Source organism: Tupaia chinensis, unplaced genomic scaffold, assembly GCF_000334495.1.
Source record: "Tupaia chinensis unplaced genomic scaffold, TupChi_1.0 Scaffold000362_1, whole genome shotgun sequence".
NCBI classification, from domain to species: Eukaryota; Metazoa; Chordata; class Mammalia; order Scandentia; family Tupaiidae; genus Tupaia; species Tupaia belangeri.
In genome coordinates, this window is record NW_006159859.1 from 4,399,252 (window position 1) to 4,410,627 (window position 11,376).

General features: G+C 35.2%; 1 protein-coding gene across 1 annotated transcript in view; it reads left to right on the top strand.

Moving 5' to 3' along the window:
- BLTP1 (bridge-like lipid transfer protein family member 1) overlaps positions 1–11,376 on the top strand; it is a gene marked incomplete in the record, with an annotated part of 179,272 nt that overhangs the window by 144,856 nt on the left and 23,040 nt on the right. Inside the window, 6 exon segments of the mRNA XM_027773678.1 lie at positions 2,751–2,966; positions 4,842–5,022; positions 5,758–5,959; positions 7,793–7,954; positions 8,482–8,621; positions 9,958–10,159. Of these exon segments, the coding sequence (XP_027629479.1) occupies positions 2,751–2,966; positions 4,842–5,022; positions 5,758–5,959; positions 7,793–7,954; positions 8,482–8,621; positions 9,958–10,159 (1,103 nt within the window).

An 11,376-nucleotide genomic window follows, 5' to 3' on the forward strand; every position in this document is an offset into this window, starting at 1 on the left:
AAAAAAAAAATCACAAAATACAAAACCGCGCGGCGCACAAGCACCGCGCGAAAAATCTAGTTCACAGTACCCATGTGGAACCTTGTTCTGAAGGCCCGCGGTTCTTCTGCCTGGATGGGAGGAGCAGAGCGAAAATTAACAAGAAGGAAGGCGGAGCTAAGGGCCAGAGAAAAACTGGGCCTCTTTGAAAAAGAAAAAATGGTAAAAAGGAAATATTACCAAAAAAAAAAAGGGAAGACAGAAGCAGGGAGAGACAGGAACTGAGAGACAGAGAGAGAAGGCTGGGGGTGCAGAGGGGGGCTCCCTACCGCTAGCTCGTTTGTTGGAGGCTGAATTATTAGTAGAAAGTCTTCATTCCCTTAAAAATCTAGTTCACAGTAGCCATGTGGAACCTTGTTCTGAAGGCCCGTGGCTTCTTCTCTACATTGCCTTTTTATTTAATGTTTTATGTTATTGGGTCATCAGGAAAGTCATGACACATTTTTGCATAGAAAAATATGTCACGACTTTCTTGATGACCTAATATTGTGTTTATTATTTTTTGTTACATCACTGTTCATCTCTATAGCACACAATATAGTTTTTCAAAGTGTGCATGTAGTACATAATAATCAAATCAAGGCTATTATCATATATGTCATTTTCAACAGAGAACTTGACATTCTGTTTGTTAAGTGTTTCCTTCCATTAAAAAAAAACAAATTTAAGTCAGGCTTATAGAGATGTAATTTAGTGTCATCTTTTCCACATGTACAATTTGATAAATTAAAACAAAATTTTTAAAAATGTATTTGAGTAAGAACATATAGTATGAGATCTACCCTCTTAATAAACTTTTTTTTTTTTTTTTGGAGAGGTTTTTGCTATAGGGTGCGTGCGCTCGCCAGACAGACAGAGAGAGACAGAGAGACAGAAAGCGAGAAATCACCCCCCCAGGGGTGATGGCCACGCCGCAATCCCTTCTCCTCCATTCTCCTCTCAGGATCTTGGGCACGCATGCACACGCACCTGGCATGAGTTTTAAGCCACCAGGTCCGGGACTCTAACCGCGGTGCCCTACCTGGGAGTCCAGTGACATAGCCATTACGCTAACTGCTGGTCCCCCCCTCTTAATAAACTTTTAAGCATACAGTGCACTGTTGTTATCTATAGGCACAATATTGTACAGCAGATCTCTAGAACTTCTCTTACGTAATGGAAGATTTATGCCTGACTGATTACAACTCTTCATCTCCCCTTCCCTCTAAGCTTCACAACCACTGTTCCGTTCTTTGCTTGAGTTTATTTTAGACACCTCATGTAAGTGAATCATGTAGTATTTGTCCTTCTTTAAATGGTTTATTTCGTTAATACAATGTCCTCAAGTTCATCCATGCTGTTACATACTATACATTTCTTGCATTTTTTTGAGGCTGAGTAATATTCTATCATGTTTTAATATTCTATCACATTTATCTTATCCACTCTTCTGGGTTTTTGGTTGTTGGTGTTTTTAAAGAGAGATTTTTGCTATAGGGCACATGTGCTCGCTGGAGACACAGCTCTGTTGATGCACGATTAGTTCGTTTCTACATCTTGGGCTATTGTGAAAAATGATACACTGGATATGAGAGTGCTAATATCTCAGAAATCCCTATTATAATTCTTTTGGGTAAATATCTATAAGTGGGATTGTTGGATTATACAGTAGTTCTACTTGTAATTTTTTGAGAAACTGTTGTACTATTTTCCCTGGCAGCTTCACCATTTTGCATTCCTACCGACAGTATACAAGGGTTCCAATTTCTCTACATCCTTACCAGTACTTACTTTCTAAAATTTTTATTTTAATAGTCATAACAGGTGTGATTTGCATTTCCCTAGTGATTAGTGAAATTAAGTATATTTTCATGTACCTGTTAGCTATATTTATGTCATCTTTGGAGAAAAGTCTATTTAAGCCCTTAGGCTATTTTATCACTGGGTTTTTTGTTTGTTTGCTATTGAGTTATATGAGTTTCTTAAATATTTTGAAAATTAATCCTTTCTCAGATATTTGGTTTATGAATATTTTCTCCCCTTCATGATTTTTCACAGTATTTCATTTCCTTTCATCTGAAAGTATTTTTAGTTTAATGTAGTCTCATTATCTAGTTTTGCTTTTGTTGTCTGCTTTTGGTGTCATATACATGAAATCCTTGTCAACGTGAATGTGATGAAGTTTTTTTCTTGTTTTCTTCTAACAGTTTTATAGTTTCAAATGTTATATATAAGTTTTTAATTCATTTTTATTTTACTTTTTTGGTATGTGTCCCATGAAGGTTTCAATTTCATTCTTTTACATGTGGATATCATTTGTTGAAGAGTATATGACATTATTTTTTTTTCTTTCCTGTCCTATATTTTCATAAAATCTTGAAAATAGCATTTAGATTTTATAATTTAAGAAAATGAAATCTCCTCTAACTAACAGAATGTGGTTTGTATACTGATATTCAAGCAATTTAAAGCAGTGATTATACCTGTGTCCTCATCATCTAGCACACTGCTTAGCATGTAATAATTACTCAGTACACAGTTGTTGATTAAATGTGACTCTGTTAAACTTAGAAAAAACTTCAGTTAGTATGAGCTAAGTTGTGTAAATTGAATTTATAAAAAATAGTAATATTTATTTACAGACTTATTACTCACATAGTATGTCGGAAAATAGTTTGCTTAAAAGACTTCACACTTCATTACAATGTAATGATCAGTGGTTCTTTCTGTAGACATACATCACGTAAAAAAGCAACTGGCTTTGCTGCTGTTCACCAGCTATTTACAGAACGCTGGCCAACAACACCAGTTAACCGAAGTCTTAGTGGAACAGCTACAGAGAGAAATATTGACTTTGAACTTGATATACGAGTTGAAATAGATAGTGGAAAATGTGTACTTCACCCGACCACCCTTTTACAAGAACATGATGATATTAGTTTGAGAAGGTAAGAGAATGGCTGTGGGGCTAGACTGTGGCACAGTGAGAACATAAGCTTTACAAGGGTAAGCCACGTAGAACGTTCTCGGTTTGATTTTGGAGACTTCCTGTGATGTGCCAATTGGAAGAACATCTGTGATCTGGCCCTGGCTGGGGCCGAGGGTGATCCATGGTATGGGGACCCTACTGGGGGTGGAGTGTCTCTGTCTCCTTCACATCTGTCTCTCTTGCTCATGGAAAAAAGAAAGAGATACTTAAAAAAGCAATTAGTTGAAAAGGTTACATGTCATTTTACCTGATAGAAATAACATTCATGTATTACTTTCTGCTCCCAGTCACAAAGTACACCTTTAAAGAATGGATTTAATCATATTTGTAATCATTGCATGATTATTTGCATAACATAAATTTCTTTACACAAGTGCCTAGTATTTTCTGGCAACTAGAAATAGATGTCTGATTTAGAGTCTGGCAAATATGTTAATTAAAATAGTTACATCTGTGGCATTCTCCTTTCAACAAGCATGAATTCTTCATTTAGTCTCTGTCCTTGTATTTTGCACCTTTCTAATTTAAAGAACAGTAGTATTCAGATATATCTTGGTCACTGAGAGTTTTGATATGTTCAGAAAGAAATAAAGATTGGGAAATGATTGCACCAAGAGGCCTCAATAGACTGAAATGTACAGAATATAACTGCAACTTTACTGTTTGTTTCTGTCATTAAATAATGATATAAATAGGCTTAACATTACATTATTATATTTTTCTTTGAATTTTTGTTTTGCTTTTCTTTCCTCATCTAAAAATGAACTGTAAAAAAAAAATAATTGATAGGGACCAGCAGGTGGCATGGTGGTTAAGGCGCTGGTCACTCCCACATGGCCAACCATGGTTTGAGTCCTGGACCCCGGTGGCTTGCTTTCTCACTTTCTCTCTCCCTCTCTCTCTGTCTCTTTTCAAATTAAAATGAATGAATAAATAAAATTTAAAATAGATAATAAAATAATTCTTAAAAAATAAATAGTTGAGTGGGTGGGCAGAGATGTAGACAATAGTAGAAAGAAAAAGGCTGACATTTGTTTAAGTTGAGTAATAAGTACCATAGGGATTCATGATACTCTTCTGTTTACTTTTTATATGTTTGAAATTTTTTATAAAGATTTTTTAATGGTCTAATGAAGTTTCTATATGAGAAAATAAAAAGGCACTTTAAACAGTTAAAGCCTCAGACAAATGTAGTAGTGATTATAAAAGAATGACTGTTGGTTTATGTTTTATTGAACCATAATAATACACAATAAATTCTGATATTTAGGAGGGTTTTTTTGTCTTGTTTTCTGTTTTTTGAACGTATGTTTCATTTGATTCAACCTAATGTGTTCAAGTGAAATAGTTGTGCCTTTAGGGGAAAATAAAGGTATCTACCCTATAGAATTATGAAACATACGGCATTATTATCACTTGTGCAGGGTACTGACTGTCTAGCTAGAGACACTAATGAGCTTTACTTTTTCAACTTTTTAATTGCTAGAGGGCATGCACACTCCCCAGAGAGAAAAAGGGGGGGAGGCAGGCCCGTGGGGTGTGGTCACACTGCTATTACCCCCCCTCTTCTCCATTTCTCCATCTTGTCCCTGTTGGGGTTTGGGGTGCGAATGCACATGCACTTGGCATGTTTCTCAAGCTGCCAGGGGCAGAATGCAAACCACTGATTGCCATGTGAGATCCAGCTCTCTTAACTACCAGGCTATGAGGCCAGCCCTATTTTTTCAACTTGTTAAATGATTATATTCCATACTGTGTAAACAGTTTGATTTTAAGCAAAATGAGATAAATGTGTACTTTTTTTAAAAATGATAAAACATTTTTCTATTCATAGGAGTTATGACCGAAGTTCCAGGAGCTTAGATCAAGATTCTCCTTCAAAAAAGAAGAAGTTTCAAACTAATTATGCTTCTACCACCCATCTAATGACTGGCAAAAAAGTGCCTTCATCACTACAAACAAAGCCTAGTGATTTAGAAACAACAGTATTTTACATTCCTGGAGTTGATGTAAAGGTAAGAACCTAATTATGTATGATAAGGAATTAGATTACTAGTAACAGTGTTTTTTTTTTTTTTTCTTTTTAAAAATATCGTAGGGTGTACATAGAGAGAGGGAACGTCAGAAAGCATCCTCAAGTGAGGGTTCGGGGGAGACACTACAGTCCCTTCTCAATTCTTCTCTCAGGATTTTAGGCACACATGCACAAGTGCCTTCCATGTTTTTCAAGCCACCAGATCTGGGATTGCATAATTGGCCATGTGGAATCCACCTGCTTTTACCCTGTCACCAGCTCACCCAACAACATTTATTTTCTATCATATATATTGTGCTTTTAAAAAATTGTAGTAGAAAATAGACTTTCAACTGATACAACCATATTCAGAACCTGAAAACATCTGAATTGCAGATTGCCTTTTCATTAATACAGTTTTTTCATGTAAATTTGGCAGAAAGAAGTTAGTTTTCTTTACACATTGATATGTACAAGATATTTGCTAAACTGCACAGTGCAACTTTATTTAACAACTGTCTATAGAATCTAGAATTGAATCTTATGCTTTTTAACTGGAGAGAATTTTAACAGTGATCTGGAATGACATTTTTATTTTGAAAAATGACAAAATCTGGAAAAAAAGCTAATTTGTGACTCCTGGATCATTGTACTTCTTTCTATGACATTTTCTACATTTCTTAGTTTTCTTCATTTGTACAGTTTTAATTTTGAAAGTTTATTTGTTTCAATACAGTTGCATTACAATTCCAAGACACTAAAGACTGAATCACCTAATGCCTCCAGAGGATCTTCCTTGCCAAGAACACTCTCCAAAGAGTCCAAGCTGTATGGTATGAAAGATAGTGCAACATCTCCTCCTTCTCCTCCTTTACCTTGCACTGTCCAGAACAAGACTAACACCTTACTTCCTCCCCAACCCCCACCTATTCCCACAGGTATTTAAGGAGAATATACTCTTTTTAAATTTTTTTTCCTTAATTTTCAGTCATCGCCTACTTGCTCTATTGATACTCGCAAATCTGTAAGTTTAAGAAAAGGAGACATGAAGTCAGGCACACACCTGTGGCCCCAGCTGCTTGGGAAGCTGAGGCAGGAGAATCATGAAATAGTGGTATCTTGTATTTAAAAAAAGAAAGAAAAGAAGACATTGACTTGTCAAAAATGACAGTACAAAATTTATATATAGAAGTGTGAGACAATTACTATAGGCTCTTTTTAAGTTGATATTGCTTTAGAATAGCAGTCTTAAAATAAATTTATCATACTAAATATTGGTCGTCAAGAGTTATGATGCCTTTTTTCATAGAAAAACAGAATACATCATGACTTTTCTGATAACCCAGTAGTTTATTAAAATTTTTATGTCTGTGTATATTCAGGAAAGGGTGTTTTATGCAGTTCAAACGTAGGAGCTTATAATCAGATGGAAATAGTCTTACATACAAAGACATTGTGCTCGACCACATTTATTTATTATCTACTGTGTAACAGACTAATCAGGATTTAGTAGCTTATAATCTCAAACATGGTTTTTGTCCACCAGAAATGCAGGAGCACTTTAGTTCAGGAGATTTAAATCATGGACCTTCACAAAGTCACGATATTGGCTAGGGCTGCAGTTATCAGAATACTTGACTGGGGCTGGCAAATCTGCTTTCATCATGCCCTAGTCACATATTTGGGAACTGGTGCCTCAGTTCCTCCCACATGGACCTCTCCACGAACCTACTGGAATGTTCTCATGAGATAGCAGTTAACTTTGCTCAAAAGGAGTGATCCAAAACAACATGGCTGACGCTGCAGTATCTTTTATGGCTTAGCCTCCAAAGCCCCATGGCATCACTTCACAGTATCTTATTGATCATCTAGGTCAGTGCCAGGGGAGCTACGCAGGGCATGAATACCAGGAGGCAAGGATCATCTAAAGCCCTCTTGTGTTCTCACTACCACAGCATGTAAATGATACTTTACATGATATCACTTCTAATAAAGGCAATATCAAGTTGGACAAGAATTATTTGAAAACATTTCAGTTGGTAGATGGAACTTGATATATAAGCCTTTTAAAATAGTAATCATAATGATAATGCCTAATACTTTTATGTGACTTTTCAGCTGCCAAGGCCACATTCATGTCCATTAAGTGCTTAACAGATACTATTATTTCATCTTATAAATGCAGAAAGTTAAGGCTTATAGAGGTTGAATGTCTTTCCTAGTTTAAACAGCTAGTAAATATTGAGTTGGGGGAAAAAATAGAGTTGGGAACCTAAACCAAAGTTAGCCAAATCTTTGTTATATACTCTACTCATTGTGCTGAAGCAGAAATATTTATTTAGCTGGAAGGAAAGAGAGAGGTACATCCATAGGTACAATCTATGGATAAGAAAACCTGAAAACAATGACATTTTTCCTCCCTTGTCACTAGATATTATTGGCCAGAGTTCTTTATATCTTCTTAAATGGGCAGAATGACTAATGCTAATGAAAGACTTAGCAAAGTATAAAGCTGAAAATATGGGTCAAAATTTGTGACCCAGAACAAGTAGGAATAACTGTTGTGTTATACATCATTAATCATCTTTTATCCTAATATTAATGTATCATTTCTATCAGCCTATTTTTATTGCTTTCTTTTTGTCTTAAGTATAAAGTACTTCACCTGATTAAACTGTCATATAATTCTAATTTTTCATAGCTGTCTTACATTTTATTGGAACTTTTTATTAAATTCCATTAAATGTATCTCATATTTGTAAATGTTCTAGCCAAAGGAAAAGGAAGTGGAGGAGTGAAAACAGCCAAGTTATATGCCTGGGTAGCACTTCAGTCATTACCAGAAGAAATGGTGATTAGTCCCTGCCTGTTAGACTTTCTGGAAAAGGCTCTGGAGACAATCCCCATTACACCAATTGAAAGGAATTACACAGGTAAGCATCTTACTTAACTACTTCCCCAGCACATGTACTTAGGATCCTATTGCATATTAATAGAAGGATTTCTTTAGGCTACTATACATTATGATACAAAACATTCAATTATAAAAGAATTACAGAATTGAAAAGAACTTCAGAGATAATCTAATCCTTATTTATAAATGAAGAAACTATTAATAAGTCCTGGTGTGAGGTTCTATGTTTTTCTCATTGCTGAAACTACTTAATGGCAAAATTAAAGTCCTATATTAATATGTCTCCTGGACTGGAATCTCACTGAGGGCAAGGGAATAATCACTGTTTTCTGTACACAATGCTTAGTATAGGAGCAGGTGAATTAGCATTTGGGAGAATGAGCAAAAGCATTGAATAGGGGAAAATGTGTGGAATGATGAGCCACATAAGAAAGGTTTCTGGGTATTCTTACCTCCATTCTTAGTACTATTAATAGTATGAGATATAAAGATCTTTTCATTTGCCCTTGACCTAATCATAGAACTTAACACTAAATATTTTAACAGCTGTCAGCTCACAAGATGAAGATATGGGGCATTTTGAAATACCAGATCCTATGGAAGAATCAACAACATCATTAGTATCATCTTCAACATCAGCTTATTCTTCCTTTCCTGTAGATGTTGTGGTTTACGTACGAGTTCAGGTGATATACTTTACTTACTCCTTTTTGTTTTTAAGAAAAATATTTTTCTTAAGTTTATTTGAACATTTCAGCATTATTTCCCTGTAAACATTTTATTAACCTTGGGTTCAGGACCTTCCATATGTCTGTGATGCCTAAGAGGTCCCCTCTACCTCTAGGACATAAATGTAAAATTCCATGTGTTAGATTCACATTTTCTACTTAGAAGGCTCATTGGGTTCCAAAATTTATATCCCATATTTTGCTGGCAAAAATAAAAGTATACATAGTAAAACTCATTTAAGACTTTAATGCCAGTTTTATTATGGTCTCTTTATTTCTTACCACTACAATCCGTTTTGGGTAGATATGAAGTATAATTGAGATACAACATGACAATAGTACTTTTGTTAGAATTTTTGCTAAGTTATATATCTTTTGCAATATTTTATTTTTTAATACTTTATTCTAAAATGCAGTTTTACCAATAGGCCTTCAGGAGTACATATTTAGCATCTGGTCAAATCCATTTACTAAGGAGGATTTGAGAACTTACATGTATGTAAACTTTAGGGTTCAGTTTACCCTCAATTAAGATCTTATAATCAGACTCAAGAATAAAAGAAATGCTAATGGTTATCTGTTCCAACTATTTTTTTCCCCACAACTGTTTTCTATAATAGCAATTTCCCCAAAAATCTGACACTCTAGAGTTTTACACTAGTTTATTTTTATTTTGAAAGTTTTTTTTTTAGGTATAGGGCACGTGAGCTCACCAGACAGACAGAGAGAGACAGAGAGACAGAAAGTGAGAAATCACCCCCCAGGGGGGATGGCCACACCACAATCCCTTCTCCTCCATTCTCTTCTCGGGAAGAGAATGGAGGCGCCCTACAGTAGTTTTTTGGAAGATCTAATGAAAATACATAATGGATGAGGGCTTGAAAATGTATAACTTATTCTTAATACAGCAGTAGTTTTTAGTTTTAACATAAGCATAATTACTTCCTTTAAAATAAGTTTATTATGAACAAGTGTGAGTATAAATATTTTTATGGTTCTAAATCATTCAAATACCCCAATATGTATTGATCAGAGTTGGCTTCTCAAATATTTGGCTTTTAAAAAATGATTCTGTTGTGTTAATATATTTTGGTTCATGTATCATGTTTTTCTGTTTGAAAAAGCTAGGACATTAAACACAAAATCTATGTGTCAAATGAGTAAACGTGATAAATTTGATATATGCAGACTGAAACAGAAACTAAGTGTAACTATTGGAATCCATTATGAAATTTTTAACTATCTAGTCCCTAGAAACTTTTTTTTTTTTTTTTTGGCTTTCTGCTCTTTTTAGCCCTCACAGATCAAATTTAGCTGTTTACCAGTATCAAGAGTAGAATGTATGCTAAAGCTGCCATCCCTGGACTTGGTGTTTTCTTCAAACCGAGGAGAACTAGAGACTTTAGGGACTACATATCCTACAGAGACATCGTCCCCTGGAAGTAATGCTACTCAGAGTGGAACAAAGACCTCTGCTAGCAAAACTGGAACACCAGGTATACAAACATTCTTTCATTCCTTAAGTATGAAGCAAAATACTACTTTTTAAATAAACATTTTAATAGTAATTGATATATATATTTTAAAATAAACTTGGAAGAGGATAATATCTGAGATTTATATTATTTATTAAAAAAAAAAAAAAAAACTATGCCAGAGCAGTTTTGGTTGTTTCATGCATTATGAGAACTTGAGTACCTTTAAATACGTACTTTTAACTTAATGGTAAACTAGATAGCATTTTGTTTCTGGCTTGAATGGACATACTACAAGCACTATGACATAACTGTCATACAATAATTCACATATTCAAGAACTTTCGAATGTATATATTTCACATTTAAGAGTAATAATCAGTGTTTCAAATCAAAAGTAAGAGACATCACATTATTTTACAAGGATTTCTTACTGTACTGAATTAAAATATCAAATAGCATATATATTTGTTAAATGATAAATCTCGTTCTCTGAAATGTGTGTTTCATGAAAGGTTTTCTTTTTAAAACACAATTGATTTTCCGATGAGATAGGTACTTCTCACTGCATTAAAACTCAGTGTCGGGAACCAGCAGTTAGCATAATGGCTATGTCGCTGGACTCCCACGTAGTCGACCGCAGTTCACGTCCCGGACCCGGTGGCTTAAAACTAACGCCGGGTGCGTGTGCGTGCGTGCCCAAGATCCTGAGAGGAGAATGGAGGAGAAGGGATTGTGGCGTGGCCATCCCCCCTGGGGGGTGATTTCTCGCTTTCTGTCTCTATGTCTCTGTCTGTCTGGCGAGCGCACATGCCCTATAGCGAAAACCTCTCAAAAAACAAAACAAAACAAAACAAAAAAACCTCAGTGTCATTTCTGCCTAAACATTAATGGAAATCACAAATACAAATGACAGTAAACACTGTTGAAGAAACTAGTGTGGATAAAAACTAATAAGAGCACTGGAATATCATTAAAACAGTGATTTTTAACAAGAGGCAGTTTTGTCCCCAGTGAATGTCTGACAATGTTGAGAGACAGTTTTGACTGTAACAACTGAAGGGGTACAATTTGCAGCTAGCAGGGTGGCCAGGGATATTGTTAATCTCACAGAATACAGGACAACCTCTCTTCCTCCTCTCAAATAATTATCTAGTCGAAACATCAATAGTGCCAAGGTTTAGAAAGCCTGCATTAAATTAAAACACACACAACACACACACCTAAATCTCAGCAGG